Source organism: Myotis lucifugus, unplaced genomic scaffold (genome assembly GCF_000147115.1).
Source record: "Myotis lucifugus unplaced genomic scaffold, Myoluc2.0 scaffold_40, whole genome shotgun sequence".
Taxonomy (NCBI): Eukaryota; Metazoa; Chordata; class Mammalia; order Chiroptera; family Vespertilionidae; genus Myotis; species Myotis lucifugus.
The window spans coordinates 4,498,311-4,517,553 of NW_005871088.1; the positions used below are offsets into that span (position 1 = coordinate 4,498,311).

Below are 19,243 nucleotides of genomic sequence, written 5' to 3' on the forward strand. Positions count from 1 at the left end.
TGGGCTGGGCCTGCCGGGAGGAGGAGATGGTGGGAGGTTGGCCAGCCGGCCCGCCCTGATCAGGCCCGATCAGGCCCGATCAGGCCTGATCAGGGCTGGGCAACTGGGGGAAGGGGCCATGGGTGGTTGGCTGGCAGTCCTGCCCCTGATCGAGGTCGGGGGCTGATCTGGAGTGGGGTTGGGCAGGGGAGGGGCTGCAGGAGGTTGGCCAGCTGGCCCTGCCCCCTATTGGGGTGGGGGGCGATCAGGAGTGGGCAGCCAGGGGGAGGGGCTGCAGGAGGTTGGCAGCCCTGCCCCCTGATCAGCCAGTTCGCTGGCCATAGTGGGCATCATAGCAACCGTTCGTTAGGGTCATTATGGCTGTTACAGATGCTGGCTTTTTATATATATAAATCACATTTTCTTTATCCATTTATCTGTTGACAGAAACTTAGGTTGTTTCCATGTCTTCACTATTATAAGTAGTGCTTCAATGAACGTGTGGTTGCAGATTTCTCTTTGAGATAGTGATTTCATTTCCTTTGGATATATTCCCAGAGGTGGAATCAATGGATCATATAGTAGCTCTATTTTTTTTTAATTTTTGAGGAATCTCCATACTGTTTTTTATAGTGGCTGTACCAATTTACACTTTCACCAACAGTAAGGAGCTAGAATTTTGAGCAACTAGATTTCCTGTGCAAAAGTCACAATGGGGAACCATTGATAGTATTAAGTTTGTTTGGTCTTCTGGAATTATTGAAAAAGGTTTAGATTATGCTAGGCACTCTCTTCTAATTCCTTAAAATTCATTCATTCTATATGTGGTAGTTCCATTAATCAAATTATTTTGATTAACCAGAGCATTTCTTTCCCAAGGCCTGTCAAATATCAAAAGCAGAAATATAAATTTTATTTTTCAAATATGTTTTGTTTTTATTATTCATTTTCTGCATTATTCTTGTTTGGGGGGATTTAAAGTATATCTTTGATTTTTGTAACAGCAAAAATTATTTCAAGGATCAGATTTCAGAAGGCTTCACAATAATCTTTCACTTGAAAGACAAATCCAATTTGACATGAAGTTTCATTATGAAGAAACCATTACATGTGATGACATTGGTTATTGAAAATTGAAATGAAATGAGAGGAAGCTAACACCAATGTGTATAAGATTATGCTTTCTTTGAATGACACAAAGAACTCAATATATCTAATCATCTCTATTATGCCCACTGGGAATTGAGCTCTGGTGATATTGCACAAGGTTGCTTCTTGATTGCTAGAAATTTAAGTATTAAACCATACACCACTTACAGCAGTAGTTAAAGGCTTTGTGTTACTGCTGGATCTTGGAAATTGTTTTACTTTCCTTTTCTATTAAATAATAATAATCACCTGGGTACAAAATTCATAAAAGAATGGTACCAACCAGTCTGCACAGACTGACATATTGTCTTTTACACTTAATGTCTGTATTATTAAAAACCTAGAAGTAGGCATTAGACACATTATTTCTGACCAAGTTTTCTTATGCTCCAATGAGTGGCTTAAGTGGAGAGACTTTTATTTTATTTTTGTATTTATTGGGGTGACATTAATTTTATTAATATTGGTTAATAAAATAATAAAGGTTTCAGGTTTATAATTCTACAATACATCATCTGTATATTATATTATGTGTTCACCACCACAAGTCAAGTCTCCTTCCACACCATTTATCACCCCTTTACCTGGGGGCTGCATGAGAAGGGTGAAGGGATTAAGCAAAGAAAACAAAAAAGAAAGACTCAAGGACACAGACAACAGTATGGTAAGTGGAGAGACTTTTAACAGGAACACAACAGAGGCATCTTCTCTCACCTTCCCATTGTAAGTTTTGCTTAAGAAGTTCAAAGGCTAAGTTACACTATATGCTTTGATGAGCATCCTCTCTGCTCTTTGCCCTCTTGTTCATAAAACTATCCTTTCTGGCATCTCTCCAACTCTCCCATTTTCATGAATCAAACCAGTTTTTAGTACCTTTTCTTTCAACCCCCAGAATCAATGTTACCCAAGGTTACCGAGCCACCTGATAGGTGGCTTCTCTATCAGTTTCCTCTTTCCCTTCCTTCCTCCTAGAGACTCCATATATTCTGTCCATAATATTCTCAGCTTCCACTTGGTGAAGTTTATGAGCTGGGGCACGTTTCTGAATTTGGGTCTCCTGAATAATTGTGCTGCAATGTCTTGTCAAAATAACTCCTTTATAATTAAAAAGTTGACAAGTAGGAAATGATTGATGCCTACAAAGGTACAGTGAGAGCTTCACTACTTAGTATCATCATCCTCTTTCCTCTCACCCTACCCTCCATAATGCTGTTCTGTCATCCATTCAGGATCTTTGTCGTCCTAGATAATTACGTAAAATAGTTTTATGATAAGTATTTGAAATAAAACTACAGTGAGTCTTGCAACCACTAGTCAAATATTTAATGTGCCTGCTAAGAACTACAATTTGATTACTGACCTGTTAGCCAAGAAGTCTCCCAAGCAATCCAAAGTAAATTTCTCTAATGTGTACAGTTATTATACTCTGTCTGAAGGATTGCTAATGAATGTGCTGCCTGAATGAACAGAAAGACTGGGAATTCTAACAGCGCCAGCCTAGATTATGTGTCCCTGGCATAAAAACTAGTTTGTCCCAAACAGTTTCCTCTTAAGTATGTTCCTCATCCAGTGATGATTTTCCAACAAAATCAGCCTGAATTATTGCAAGTTTAAGAACAACACCTGAGAGTGTAGAGCAGGAAATTCAATTCTACAAAATGCTGTATGAATCAAAACTAACCTTGTAGCAGTATTATTTCCTGAAATATAGTCTTGTTGTTTTTCAGTTTTATTTATACACATCAATGTAAAGTGAAAAAATTAAACCGAATCACTGAGATGTGACTAAGGGATTTGATTACTTACATATTCATGAAAATAATATGAAATTTAAAAAGCTTTCTTAGTTTTAGCACTTCTCAGAGATATTGCCTAAACCATTGTGGCCAGAAATGTCTACGACTCTATGTGTCAAGCCTTGCTTAAGGACCAGCTCCCTTAAAGCTAACTACTTTGGGCCATCCAACTTCTGAAGCTATATGGGCCAATGGGGAAACTTACCAAAGACTACTTCATGTGTGACAGTGAAGTATGGTGGAAGTAGAAAATGAAATCAGATGCTTCTTATACTCTCCAGTTCTTAGGAAGAGGGCAAGTATGCATGTTTTGGCATTGGCTACTGTGTGTACCATCCTGCTAATTTCTGAGCATCAAGATTGCCTTTAAAAATGTGAAATAGCCCTAACCGGTTTGCTTAGTGGATAGAGCATTGGCCTGTGAACTGAAGAGTCCCAGGTTGGATTCCAGTCAAGGACATGTACCTTGGTTGCCGGCACATCCCCAGAAGGGGGTGTACAGGAGGCAGCTGATTGATGATTCTCTCTCATCAATGTTTCTACCTCTCTATCCCTCTCCCTTCCTCTCTGTAAAAAATCAATAAAATATTTTTTTAAATGTGAAATAGCATGTGTTGTCAGCTGTTAACTTAATGACCTTTCTATTTCTTTGTCCCTCAGTGACAAATGTATGCCTTCTGTCATTCTTGAAAATGCCTAATGATATCAAACTCAACTTCTTATGCTTAACCGCCACCCATAGAAAATCTGGTATCTTTCTCCTCGTGCCCTCCCTTCAAAATCAAGAGTCGGAATATATTCTGATTAGGAAGGTGAGTATAGACCAGAAGAATCATTTGTGAGGTAAAATATAGCTCTATAAAGATAGTAAAACTAATTTTAAAATGCCTCAGAGTCAAACCAATATGGAACATAGATTATTTTAAAAGAAACTTTAGTTACTTTCCAGGGAAAGTTAGTAAGTCACATGAAGGTTAATAAGGAATTCAGTGATTATCCACAGAGCAGTGTAAAATCAGGCTTACTCCAAGACTAAACTAATTCTCATACTAAACTAAGATGACTGAACTTCAGAGTCATATGCATACATGCTTACACTCATTCGTACAACATATATTGAGCTCCTACTATATACCAGGTACTGTTTCAAGTTCTAGGGTTACAACAGTGAATAAAACAAAGTTCTTAATCATGTGAACCTTATATTCTGGTGGGAGGAGACACCTCAAAACAAAGACAACTAGATTATAGCTAAATATATTGTTTAATCCAATTGACAAATAGATAAATACAGTATGAAGAAAATTGTTAAAGAGAAAAAAAATAAAGTAGGTTGAAAAGGATGGTGAATGTATATTTTGGAGGGGTTGCTATTTTGCACAGGGTGGTTGTCTAATAATGTTGACCTTGCACTAAGCCTTTGTAAAATTTCTCTTCAGGGTATTCACTATCCACAAGAGAAAATCACTATTATTTTGAAACAATACCCACATTAATAGCCTTGATTGACTATTTTTTAATTATTTAGTTAATTATTTAAACCACTCTTTCAATATCCATGGCTCTGTGTCATGTTCCTGGACTATTTTTCAAAAGTTAAACCCACATTCATAGGCTACCATATATCACTAAGAACCACACACATGTGTGATGAAACTCTCCAAAAGGATCTCCCAACAGGCTTTGCACTACAATAGTGTCATTGCAGAAAGGACTGGCTGTGCTTAGCTCTATCATTGTAGGGCAGAACTCATTTGGATGGATTTGAAAACACATAGCATTTTTTAGTTGTATCAGTATGGAAACAGATATTTCTGTAGTGCTAAAAATACTAAGTTCTCCCGTTCCCTTTAAATGTTCTCCTCTATAATCTTGTATCAATCACATAAACATACTTTAGGAAAGATGTGAGGTTTAAATTATATATGAGTGTACCTTTTTTTCTGCAGATAGTGTATAAATACAACCACATATACCTTTCAAGCAAGTTTGCTAGTACATACAGTTTGCTTAGTAAAACCTTGCATTATGATTTGAAACAAGTTGAACTTTCACTTAGCCAATGTTCATAGTAATACATATCTCTCACTAGTGGAAAAGATATGAATAAGGTGTGCTTCTAAATGCACATGCTATTATTAGCAGATTCCTCCATTGTACACTGAAAGGTTTGATATACAGAGACAAATGAGTATGGATGAGCTCCTTGTCTGCCCTGGGTTGTCCTGCTAGTAACTCACAGGCTTCCATAGAAGCTTATAGTTATATACTCCTTGAAGCTGCTAAAAATAAGCAAAAGGCCATAAGAGTTATCAAAAGTGTTTTCCCAGCTACATGGAACCCACTTGTGGGAATGTGGTACTGAGAGGAGAAAAGCAGTGAAAATATTAGAGGGTGATGAGGACAGAGAAATTGACACTGAGAGAAAGATTTGAGAACTTCTATAGTTATGGCTGCCTCTGCCTGTCCAACACCAGTGACAATTCAATCTTGGGTTTAAATTAACATGGAACATGTGGGTATATTAAGGCACAGAGTATATAAATGCACATACATATAAAAACTAGTTTATAAGGACATGTAACTTACTCCCATGCTGTAGATTCTATATATAGAAACATTTTCTTGTAGAAGAATGAGTTCCCTTATTTTTTTTAATGTTGGCTTTCTAGATAATTCTGTTGGTTTAGGTAAAAGCTTTAGTAAAGCAGAAATTATATGTTTCCTATTTCAGTCCCTGTCCAAATAAAATAATTTTGATAGTTATCAGTCACCCCAAACTACTAGTCAACTAAGTAAGAACTTATGACTTCAGACTCCTGACTTTAAACATATTTGTGATTGAGAGAGGACTGATTTATTATTGGGAACCCTGTGTGTAGTTATCCTGGGACATGCATAATTTCCCTAAAAAGAAAAATAGTCCTACTGTGCTTATGTTTGCAGCTGATAAAAACACATTCACAAAGTATTTTATGTTTGTGGATTAAAGTCAGAAAACGAAGCTTAGAATAATAATTTATGTCTCATGCTTAAAATAATATATCTCAGTGTAGCCTAGATGTTTGAATAATGTAAAAGGAACCATATGGTTCTATGTCTCTGAGTCTATTTTGTTAATCAGTTTATGTTGTTCATTAGATTACACATATGAGTGAGACCATGTGATACTTATCTTTCTCTGACTGGCTTATCTCACTTATCATAATACTTTCCAGGTCCATCTTTGCTATAGGAAATGGTAAGAGTTCCTTCTTTTTTACAACTGCATAGTATTCCATTGTGTAAATGTACCACATCTTTTTTACCCACTCATCTGCTGATGGGCACTTGGGCTGTTTCCAAATCTTAGCTATTGTAAATTGTGTCACTATGAACATAGGGGTGCATATATTCTTTTTGATTATTGTTTTGAGTTTCTTAGGATATATTCCTAGAAGTGGGAACACAGGGTCAAATTGGAATTCCATTTTTCTTTTTTTTGAGGAAACTCCATACTGTTTTCCACAGTGGCTGCACCAGTCTGCATTCCCACCAGCAGTGTACTAGGGTTCCCTTTTCTCCACATCCTTGCCAGCACTTGTCCTTTGTTGATTTGTTGATAATAGCCATTCTTGCATCTCTTTGGTGATTAGTGACTTTGAGCATTTTTTCATATGGCTCTTGGCCATCTGTATGTTCACTTTGCAGAAGTGTGTATTTAGGTCCTTTGCCCATTTTTTAATTGGATTGTTTGTCTTCCTTTTTTCAAGTTGTATGAGTTCCTTATATATTTTGGATATTAACCCTTTATCAGATGTATCATTGCCAAATATGTTCTCCCACACAGTGAGCTCTCTATTCACTTTGTTGATGGTTTCTTTTGTTGTGCAGAAGCTTTTTATTTTGATGTAGTACTATTTATTTTTTCCTTAGTTTCCTTTGCCCTCGAAGATGTATCAGTAAACATATTGCTGTGAGAGATGTCTGAGGTTTTGCTGCCTATGGTTTCTTCTAGGATTTTTATGGTTTCATGACTTACATTTAGGTCTTTTATCCATTTTTAGTTTATTTTTTGTGTATGGTGTAAGTTGGTGGTCTAGTTTCATTTATTTGTGTGTACCTGTCCAATTTTCCCAACAGCATTTATTGAAGAGACTATCTTGACTCCACTGTATGTTCTTGCCTCCTTTGTCAAATATTAATTGTGCATAATGGTTTGGGTAGATTTCTGGGTTCTATGTTCTGTTTCATTGATCTATATTCCTGGTCTTGTGCCAGTACCTGGTTGTTTGAGTACAGTGGCTTTGTAGTATGTCTTGATATCCTATATTATGATTCCTCCAACTTTGTTCTTCTTTCTCAAGATTGCTACAGCTATTTGGGGTCTTTTTTGGTTCTATTTACATTTTTGGAGTAGTTGTTTTGGATCTGTGAAATATGCCGTTGGTATTTTAATAGGGATTGCATCAAATCTATAGATTGCTTTGGGTAGTATGGACATTTTAATGATATTGATTCTAGCAATCCATGAACACGGTATATTTTTCCACTTATTTATATCTTCCTCTATCTCTGTTGTCAACATCCTATAGTTTTCTGAGTACAGGTCTTTTACTTCCTTGATTAAATTTATTTCTAAGTATATTAATTTTTTGTTGCAATGGTAAATGGGATTTTTTGTTTAGTTTCTCTTTCTGAGAGTTCATTATTGGTGTATGAAAGTAAAATTTTTAAAAGTGGAAGGAACAATCAAGTGTTGGTAAAGCCACAAGGGAACAGCTAGGTGCTCAAAGAAGCCCTACATGAGATTTACATCTAAGTTCGCAGAGAAGGATTAGCCAGATATAATCAGAGAAGATTTGATATGTCTATTTCTCTGCAGTTTAAAAAGGGGCACCTTATAATCCTTCCCTAACTCTAACCTTTAACTTTCTAGAATCATTTCTAGCATTTTCTTAGTTTCGTCAACATTGCACTGTTCTACACTTAATTTTAAAAGTGAGGCATGAGTCTTCAGTAGTGTGATACTTTAGGTATCTTGGCATACACAGTTACTCTTTTCCTTCTTTTCTCTCCTGACATTCAGAAACTTGATATTTCCTTCTACTGTGAAACATTTTCCCTCTCCTTAGCTGCATTTTCCTACCAGACATTGCCCACAACTCCACATCTGCTTTTATTTCATTATGTCTTTTGCAAGTGTTTTTCTGTTCTCTCAAATGGCTTCACCCTCACTGTTCACCAAGGGCCTCCTGTTGATCTAGGGTGATCCCACGTCCAAGTAGCGCTTGCTCCTTCATCTGTGCCTAGTAGAAAGCTTACACATGCTTCCATTTCAGAGCCTGTCTATTATATTGTAGTGTAATGATGTGTTTGTTTCCCTGATAGAGGGTGAGGATCTCCAGGGCAGACTTCACCTCATTGATCTCCCTATCAACTGAGCCTAGCAAATAGTAGGTACAAAATTAACATTTGTTAAAAGAACACATATGCATGGATTGCTGGAATTTCCAGCAGATTCTGAGTTTTTAGGTTTTCTAAAAGATTGCTGAATGGTAACATTAAAATAAAATTCTTGGTGTAGTTCTTACGTATTAAAAACTGAGTTGACTTGTACAAATGAATTAAACAGAGTTGTCCATTCTTGTCTAAGCAGTAAATGCTAAGAAGAACAGGATTATAAAGTAACATGATATTTTATAAAGTACTGAATAAAGAGGTATTTTATGAATGTTGTTGCTTTAAAAAGTAATTCCAATTACCTATAAAATAGAGGGTGACCAGAAAATTGTGCAAGTTTCATTAGCTGTGAAGATGATTGCTAGACATTTCTGCATCTGAATATAGCTATCTGGACAACATAAAGGGCACAATGTATTTATTTATTTATTTATTTATTTATTTATTTATTTTTATAAATATATATTTTTATTGATTTCAGAGAGGAAGGGAGAGGGAAAGAGAGATAGAAACATCAATGATGAGAGAGGATCATTGATTGGCTGCCTCCTGCACCCCGCCTACTGGGGATTGAGTCCGCAACCCAGGCATGTGCCCTTGACCAGAATCCAACCAGGGACCCTTCAGTCTGCAGGCCGATGCTCTATCCACTGAGCCAAATTGCCTAGGGCAGGCACAATTTATTTTTATGCAGCTGTTTAGACAGAAGGTTTATTCCTATATTTGCTTTAACTACCATTAAAATGGCCACAGCTGATTAGAGATTGACTATATTTTTGTTGATGGAGTACACTGGTCTGGATACCTCACTGAAACGAGTTGGCCAGGTGGCTTACCCACTGCTCTTCTGAGGCTTACTGGGGACTGTTGGCTTCAAGGGTCTCATTCAGAAGGACCTACTCCTAAATGTACCCTAAAATCATTGAAGATTGCTTTTCATGTCATTTGTAATTCAGGAAAATCAATGAGTATGACAAATGTAAAAGAGACACAGGAGATATTTTACAATTTCAGACTTTGGGGATTTTTTTTTTCCTTTCCATGATTAACTTTTTAAATAGTCTGCTCACTTCTAATACTCTTATAGAGACTGGACATAAGTTATTCAGCTCTAAGTTTCTAAAAACTATCTATGAGTCCAGATCCCTATGTGGTCATTTCATTTCACATGGACTTGAGCATCCATTTTTTTTGTTCCATGAAATACCATGCTGGATAAAGGTGTCCTTTGGTCAAACACATTTGGGAAATCTTGTATAAGACAAAATTAAACAGACCTCTTTCTATAAGACTTATTTGAGCCTGAATTATGCAAATGTGCAGAGGAGAGCTGCAGGAAAAAGAGGTGATAGTGTAATACCAAATCTCTGTGGTGTTGAACCTTTTTTTTAAAGGAGACAACCCACAAGACTAGTGTTTGGTGGAACACAGTACTGAATCCATCACCTGATCATTCTGAGAGGATGTGGTGATCCCAGTGACATTCTACATATATGTGATGTGCCTGTGTCCAAGAGCTTCACAAGAGATATGGACTCTAAAAGCAAAATTACCTTTGGCCCTAAGGGATCATCTAAAAAGCTAAACCATGTCTTTGGAGCCACACTATCTTCTATATAATATAGCTCTTTAAAACTGTAATGATGTGGCTTCTTGTCTTTCATTTCACAGATATATAAGGCAGAAATAAGGGGAAGAGGCATTATGTTTGTGTATAAACATATACTAGTATGAATTACATATGTAATGTTTAATGTATGTGCTTGTATGCATCTATGTCAAACTTTAACATCAAATATGTCCTAAAATAAGAATAACTATAAAAGAGGATTTCAAGCTTTAGTTTTTTAAGAGGTAGAAGAACCTTATAAAGTATCTAACTAGGGTCTATAGAAAGGAAAGAATGTGTCCAATTTCATACAACAAACTAGTGTTAAATTCAGGACTAGAACCTAGGTCTATGAACTCTGTTTATACTTAAAAATTAGGGGATAAATTGATGATTCACAGTAACAAGTTAGAGCGCTTCAATGGTATTTGACTCTACTAAACTAATCTCTGTCAACTGGATAAGCTCTGAGAGTCCTAAACCTCCACTACTTCTGAGCCTTGATTTCCAATCTGACCTTTCACTGCCTACCTCCTCAGCACTACAGTCTCAAAGTCCTGGTGCAAATGTCTCCTGCTCTTCCACCCCTTCTCCAATAGTGATAACTAGAAGCATTTTTGTCCTTAGAGCTTCCCTCATACTTATCAGTACCCCACTTAACAAACGTATCTCTCTCTATTTTGTTTTTAGTTCTTTGCAAACTGATTATATCTCTCCTACTGGACTCTAAACTCCCCGAGGGTAAGAGCCCTGTCAGATGTATTTTTAATTCTTTCATCATCTATCACAGTTCTGGGAATGCCATAGATTCTCAATAAATATTCATTCAGTGAATAAATGAATAATTCACAAAATTATGGTCAGGAAAATATTTGTGGCTATTTGCCATTTTCAATAATGAAACCACAATAGCTATAAAATAGATCTGTTCTTAAGAAAAGTTGTAATTTCCTAAGCAGAGTGGATTCTTATTTTATGCTTGACAACTGCTCTCTCCCTCCCTCTCTCTTTCTCTCTCTTTCCTCTCTCTTTTGGTAATAGAGGTCAACCTCAGTTAGATTCAACTCAACTTATTAGTGCATGGCTTTTAGCCAAAAGCAATTCACATTTGCAGAAGTGTACTATCACATATGTTTTAATAACAGAAATGTTTTTTTTTTAAATGTATGTGATGAGTCACATATGGTAGAAGAAATCTGTACATCTCTCAGGCCTGTTGTCACAATGAATATTTGGAGATAATTGCTGTAGAACCTGAATATCCAAGTGAAAGTCTCTGTGACACATTAATGAGCCACAGTTTGAACATACTAACCAAGCTTTGATACAGGCATGATTCCAATAGACTGAGAAATATCCCAGCATCTCTTGCCCTGATAACTGATCTTAAGAATGTTCAATTTTGATTCTTACTCTCAAAGGTAATATTTAATGTTTCAAGGTAAAGTCATTAGTGTATTCAGGTGTATTATGTGATTACATTCACTAAGCATAAATTTAATTTCTTTTATATGGAGTATAATTAATGTGTACTACAATCTCCCTATGGTGATGAAAGTAACTTGCAACCATGAAGGTATTAAAAATAAACTGAACAAATAGATGAGAAATAGGGAGGGGAATTTCAACCTTTAGACAGGAAAATATACAAACTAGATGGATAATCATTTACCATCATTCTAATGAAAATGTACTTAGCCTTAGTTAGATCTTGGGAAACAACAGAATTTTAGAAAATGCATATACCTTTTGCAATATATCCATCTTCACACAACTTGGGAAACTGGCAGTATGCTCTAGCTATGTGTTCACTGGTTTATGAGGCATCACTGCCCTGTTAATGGATCTTATATCCATAAAAATTTTCAAAGATAGTGATTTAAGAGTGATATCTCTGCACTGAGTGAGAATTACATGGTACGTCAGCCTCAGAAATTCCAAAACAAATGATCAGGGCTCAGTAAATACCTACTCAATGTTTTAAAGTGCAGGAAGAGAAAGGGTTGATAGTTTAAGCTTTATAGTCATGGAAGAGTTTAAATCTGTGCCATTTTCTAACTGATCAACTAGAGCAGGGGTCAGCAAAATTATCCAGTAAAGGGACACATAGTAAATATTTTTTACTTTGTATGATCTCTGTTGCAACTACTCAACTCTGCTACTGTAGCACAAAAGGAGCCACGGGCAGTATGTAAACAAATTAATGTAGCTGTGTGCCAATAAAACTTTTTTGTAGACACTGAAAGTTGAACTTCATATAATTTTCACATGTCACAAAATATTCTTCTTCTTTTGATTTTTTTCTCAACCATCAACCAAATACTGCACGTGAGAATGGCATCCAATCGCACATAAGATCATCTTCACCAATGTGTTCATACATTAACTATAAATGATGCCTCTAGACCTCTACTTTTCCAGCAATCCTGTATGCTTAAACAGTCAAATGTTAATTATTTTATTGTATCTTTATTGTTGAAGGTATTACAGATGTCCCTTTTTGACCCCGCTCCCTCCGCCTCCCCAAGCCTTCCCACACTATTGTCAATTCTTGCATAAAATATCAAGCCAGTAACTAATCAGAGGCAGAAGAGCTAAAATAAACCAGAACAACATGTGACTATTTTACATATGGTATGATTCAAGAATAAGAGACTGAACAACTTGGTAAGTTAGAACACATGGGCCCTTCTGATTTGATACTCCACTAGTGTAGAGCCACCAGTCTCATTAAACATCCAGGCCAGGCTCCTGCAAGGACTGTTTTCTGGGATGTGTCTAATTTGTTTACTTGTTCATTCATTCAGAGTACATGTATTGAACCCTTATTCTATTTAGGGTCCCTGTGCACTATGTATAACTGAAATTCTCTGGCAGACAGCAGAAATGGAAAGAGAATCACTATACATAAAACATTTTAAAACTCCACTTCTGCTCTGCTGTCAGGCTAATTGAGCCAGGCTCTGGAATTTCTGTCCCTGAGTTGAGATCTTGAAGAGACTTCTCTACTTAATGTGCTCCAATGATTGTGGCTAGGCAAGTGAGTTAGATATTGTGAGTCCCAGTGCAACAGGACACCCAAACTCACACTGAGAACAGTATCTTATTAAATAGAAGACAATTCTAAGCCTCTACCAGATGACTGTGATGTAGGCTTAGTCCTAAGCAGATTTTCAAATATATTTAAAAGTATAAATCTCCCTATTGTATTACTAATTATTTGGCTCTTTTAGTTTTCCTGCTTTCCCTTTAGAATATTCCTTAAAGTGCTAGACATTAAAGTCACATTGTAAATTAATAAGAGCTCATAAAAATATAATTATCTGTAGGGTTAAATCCTCACAAGGAGCAGGGAGAAAACTAGTCCTACTTTCCAGCCACTAAGGTATGATCTAAAGCAGCTCCACACACTACCAATGGGCAGTCTTATGTATGCCAAGATGGAGGTTGGGACTCACTTTCTATTGAGAGGGCTTGAACTTGGAGGTGTTTGTCCCATGGAGGGCCTATATTTACACGCTTTCAGCACTTGTCCCATTCCTTGTGATCTGGGGCACACATCTGCATGTGGATAGACCAAAGTGGGGGTGCAGTCAGACTAAGGGAAAGATCACCTATGGCTCACTCAGGGACTACAGTTCTGGCCTTGGCCTCATTAGCACCATGCTCTAATTCATGAAGTTCACCTGTTATGGACTCACAGCACAGAAGCCTTCTGGGCATAGATAGAAAAGAAATCAGGATGCAGAGAAGATTTAATCCACAACCGAACACCCAGAGAAAAATGCAGCATCTAAAACTACTTCCATAGGATGGTTACAGCATAATACATTTCTAGACAACAAATGTCCCAGAGGCTACAGAAGCCCAACAAGGAATATTCTGTGGCCTAAGAAAAATTCAACTTGAAAACAAAGTATATCAAACCTTTTGGAAAAAGAATTAGAATTTACATTTAATGGTATGCTAAACACCACCCTAGTGACTTGAAAAAGTTAAATATTTTGCAAAACACAAGCAGCCTTCTTGTCATTGGTATTACCTGATTCATTCTCACAGAAACTACTAAAAATAAATGCACTCCTCATTTCTACATCGGATACCCACTATAATGGAAGTTAGCTGAGATAAATTAACACATAGTTCCTAAGGATGTGATATTACCAGACCTATAGTAACCCAGCAAATATAGCAGATCTTCTCTAGGCCACATGACTAGGAGGACTGGTATGAAACATAACACTGCAATCAGATGTCACAAACCTTAATGACAAGACGTACACCCTTCTTAATTTGAAAGTCTCCCTTCTGGAAGAAACAGGATGTCTAAGATGTACTATATTTAAAAGACTGCCATGCACCTTGTTTATAATTTAAGAGTATACCATAGAATGCCTTAGAAATAACTGTTAGCTAGAAAAACTTTTAGTTAAATATAGTACGTGAGCTTTTCATTAACAGAGTCATGAGGCCTTGATGCCAAGGTGCTGAACCTCCCCGTCATGGCTGGAAATCACTTGGCACATTTTCAGCTATTTACATCTCTGTAATTGTTCCAAGATTTGCAATTAAAAATGTAAGCTTTTTAGCATGTGCAAAACCCAAAGACTCAAAGCACTATGCATTGAATATGTTTATAATAGTATTTGGCAACTACTCATGGATGGCACATAGTAATTTTTGTAAACTGGGCACAACTTAGGGCACTTCAGGATAAAGATGACAGTAAAAAACAAAGGCTGGTCCTGACTTATTGGAGGTATTTTTGTTTGTGTGTGTGTTTTCTGTTGTTTTTAAATTGTCATGAATGGAGATTAACTCAAAATCCAAGGTCTCTTTTGTGACTTAATTTTTTCACATGCATGGAGTCCATTAAAATTAAAATTTCCAGCTAATAAAAAAATAACTTACTTCACAGGATTATTCTTAGGTTTTGCCTTTTCAACAGCCTGTAAACAGAAGGAAAAATGCAATTAGACAACATTAGCAAGCATAACCTTTGCAACTAGTTACCAAAACAATAAACAATATAAAATGTTCTTCAGAAAGATAAGGAGCTAGTTGAAGCCGGCTGCTGGAGATAAGCAGACTGTAGACACAGAAAGCAATTTTCCTCTCCCAGGGAACATGGTTACATGCCTAAGTACATCTTTCAGACACAGGCGGGTATTGTCAGGGCTGCCTGGAAAGTTCAGCCGTGTCCATAGGAGTAGCACTTAGATTCACAAGTGGATTCTCCTCTTCCAGCCTTTCATTCTAATCTTCCCCCATGTGGGCTTCCTTTGGTTTTTATGTCAGGAAAGGTGGTAGATGCAGAGGGTATGGTCATTGGCATATCTTGTATTTTAAAGTCTGTGGTAGGGAGCCACTTACCCTGCATTACTACTGACACCTGGCTGCACCTGCATGGTTACAAAAAGGCTAAAGTATCATTTCTAAAATCATTTTTATTAGCAGACGTTACAAAAAGGCAAGGGATGACCGAATGCTCAGATCATTGTCCTCCTGTGGAACCTTTAAGAAAACACACCAAATCATTGAAATGAGAAAATCTCTGGGCCTCTTGGCCTGCGTTGCCTCAGACATGGAGCCTGGTTCCAGTTTATTGCTGAACCCATTGATCTGTGTAAAGTCCATTTATCATTCATGAAAAGAGCTAGTGATCTTCACAGTATATTAGAAGAAACAACTCAGATCATCTGTCAACAGCCTTCTGATTTCTGTTTCCCTCTCCACAGGGACTGCATCTCCTTCAATACTTCTGGAATTAAAATGTTTCTAAGCAACACAGCTGGGGGTGCTGATGGTAGAATGGCTATAGTCTATCAAGCTGTTTAAGCACCTGGAGGTTTTAGTGATGATTTTTTTTTCATACTTTTGTAGCATAATTATGTAATCAGAACCAAACTTGTACTTGCCTAGACTTTTTGAGGCTATAGAAAAATATTTAATATGGGGTGTACTAAAGCAGCAGTTTGACAACCTCAGGGTTCTTCAGATCCTTAAAAAAAGTATCCAGTTGGAGACCTTTTTATTTGTTAATCTTGGACATGGGTGAGGGCTAAGAAAAGAAGAGCATACTGCTATAAATTAGAAAGCAGAGGTAAGAGCTTGTAACAGAGACGATTTATAATATAACATTGGACTTGTTTTGGATGACCAGTGCAGAAGCATGCTGAACCCTTCTATGCATAACAACAACTCAATACACCTTGAAATGATTTTTTTAAAAATAAAACACTTCCCAAGTTTAGGCATTAGTGTTGGAGATCCAAGTCCTCCTCTATTAAGTCTCAGGTTCTATTGCTAGGTAAATACCCATTAATATTTGGACACTGGACACTTTCTTTGGCTTTATATGCAAAAATCATTTTCTCAACATCTGTACCTAAGGTTTAAATTTGGCAAGTGGTAGAAAGTGAGAAAACTAGAGTGAGATAACAGGTAAAAATGAGCAATATGTTCCTGGCTGACCCAAGTCATGTCTCACATGTACTTAGGATATTAATACCTATCCTGGTAAAGAATACTGAAACGAAGAAGCTGATGCTGTTGAGGCCCAGTGCTTGGGATTTGTGTACTGGTAGGAGGTGTGGCCTGTGGGGATTGGCCCACTGTGGGAGCGCTGCTCATCCAGATCAGCTGAGCGGATGTGGACCTGCCCTCTGAGCAGCTGCTCCCACTGTGGGAACGCACTGTCTGCATTGAGTGTCTGCCCCCTGGTGGTCAGTGTGCATCATAGCGACTGGTCGACTGGTCATTCTGGTTGTTCCACCATTTGGTCACTGGGCTTTTGTTGTATAGGATTGTTGTTCATGCCAAATTAACAAATTAAACTTTATCACAGATATATATGTATAGGGACAAAACATAGTATGCATAGCATTTGGTACTATCAATGGTTTCAGGCATCCACTGGGGGTTTTAGAATGTAACCCCTCAGATAAGAGGGACTACTATACATTCATATTTATCCATATGCTTGTAGTAGAAAACACAGTAGTCTTTCACATGTGTTTCTCCTCACTCTCACACCACTATCACACTCAGAACACTTTTGATACCAGATGTATGAGGATTTTTTCCTTTACTAAGAAATTTTCTGCAACACCAGCTGGGAGTCCTACAATTTAACTCATTTCTAACACTATACTAGTATACTTGGGGATATAAGATCCTATAGGTTAAGGGCTCAGTCCCACTGAGTTGCCAGTTTCAGTACAAGTTGTCACCTGTACTTCAGACTTGTGGACTATAAATAAGAGGTTCCCATAGTCCCCTTCTCAGGTTCAAATACTTGTCTAGAGTGGGTCACGGAACTCAGGAAAACAGTTATTTGTGTTTATCAGTTTATTAAAGGATATGGTAAAGGATACAGATGAATAGCCAGATGCCAGATGAAGAGGTATATAGTGTGAAGTCTGGGGAGGGTCCCAAGCATAAGAACTTCTCTACCATCCCAGTTGTGGATGTGTTTGCCAACTTAAAAGCTCTCCGAACCCCATACTATCAGAAATATTATGGAGGCTTACTAACATAATTATTAATTTAATTTTCAGCCCCTCTCTCCCCTCTCTAGAGAAATGGGAAGGGGGAGAAATAGGGCTGAATGTTCCAAGCTTCTAATCATGGCTTGTTTTTCTGGTGAACAGCTCCCATCCAGAAGCCTACCAAGAGTTGCCTCATTAGAAAAAAAAAAGACATTCCTATCACCCAGGCATTTCCATGGGATTCAATATCTTGCATTAGCAACTTGGGTCCAGACCAAATATTAAAACAAAAGGTGCTCTTAATGTTCTTATCACTTAGGAAATTACAAGGGTTTTCAGAGCTCCATGCCAAGAAGAGGGGCAGAGACTAAAATATGCTTTGTTTTATCTTACAATACCAAATACCAACTGACACTGTGCCTCAGGGTCCTTACTGGCAAAATTAGGAAGCTGAAGTAAAGACTCTGCATGGTCATTTTAAAGTCTGGTACCCTATATTTTAAAACACACACAACTATTTAAGTATACAGTCATGCTTGCAGCACTTAACAACAGTTAAGTCAATGACGGCATCCTATCCTATATAATAAGAGAAAAACATGCAAATTAACCATCCCTCCACCACAAAGATGGCTGCACCCACAGTGGAGGACAACTTCCCATAACGAGCCTTAAGGAGCAATCAGCAGGGACCTGAGGCCCGCACCACCTGAGGGGCTTGACAAGGGACCTCAGGCCGCGCCCCCCTGCCCTGGTGCCAGGCCAGGGGACCTCAGGCCGCGCCCCCTGCCCTGGTGCCAGGCCAGGGGACCTCAGGTTGTGCCCCCTGCCCCAGCACCAGGCTGGGGGACCTCAGGCCACTCCCACTGCCTGGCGGGGCTTGACGGGGGACCCCAGGCCTTGCCCCCTGCCCCGGCCCAGGCTGGGGGACCTCAGGCCACACACCCCCACCCTGGTGCCAGGCCAGGGGACTGGAGGCTGCGCCCCCCACCCAGCGGGGCTTGACAAGGGTGGGACCAGCAGAGTCTGGATCTAGCCCAATGAGGGGGGGCCGGCTGGGTCTGGGTCTTGCACGATTTTGAGGCACACGTGGGTGGGTGGGGACTTGACTCTGGGTCCCGTGGTGCACCTCAGACTCTGAAAGGAGGATGATTTTCATATACATTTTACTAATTTTCTTTCATCTCTGACACTTCTATTATAGAGAAAGGGCAAATAACAATATTAAAATATTTCCTCTAATTAATCCCCTTTTAATGTGCACAAATCTTGTGCACCGGGCCACTAGTAAGATTATAATTGAGCTGAAAAATTCTTATCCTCTAGTGACCTCATAGCCATTGTAACATTGTAGCACAACATATTACTCACATGTTTGTGGTGATGCTTGTTTAAACAAACCTACTGTGCTGCCCTACTGTGCTGCCAGTCGTTTAAAAGTATAGTAATACAATTATGCACTGTACATATACTTGATAATAATAATAGACAATTATGTTACTGGCTTATGTATTTACTATATTATAGTTTTTATAATTATTTTTGAGTGTACTCTTTCTACTTATAAAGAAAAGCATTACTGTAAAACAGTATACTGTAGTCTGTTCACAGCAGCCTTATACATACAGCATCTCTTGACTGCAACATTTTTCCTTGTGCTTGATTTAATATTGTGTTGTTTTGGTCATCATGATCCTTAAACATTAGCACATTGAGGAAATCACCTAATGATGCATTTCCCCATTATTAAGCAAAACATGACTATATATACATATATA

General features: G+C 37.9%; 1 protein-coding gene across 3 annotated transcripts in view; it reads right to left on the reverse strand.

Moving 5' to 3' along the window:
- The window catches only part of AFF2 (AF4/FMR2 family member 2), a 584,839-nt gene that overhangs the window by 84,095 nt on the left and 481,501 nt on the right, over positions 1-19,243 (reverse strand). For all 3 annotated transcript variants that reach the window (XM_023752977.1, XM_014454947.2, XM_023752976.1), the window contains one exon: positions 14,887-14,924. In XM_023752977.1, the coding sequence (XP_023608745.1) occupies positions 14,887-14,924 (38 nt within the window). The remainder of the gene's footprint in view (positions 1-14,886; positions 14,925-19,243) is intronic.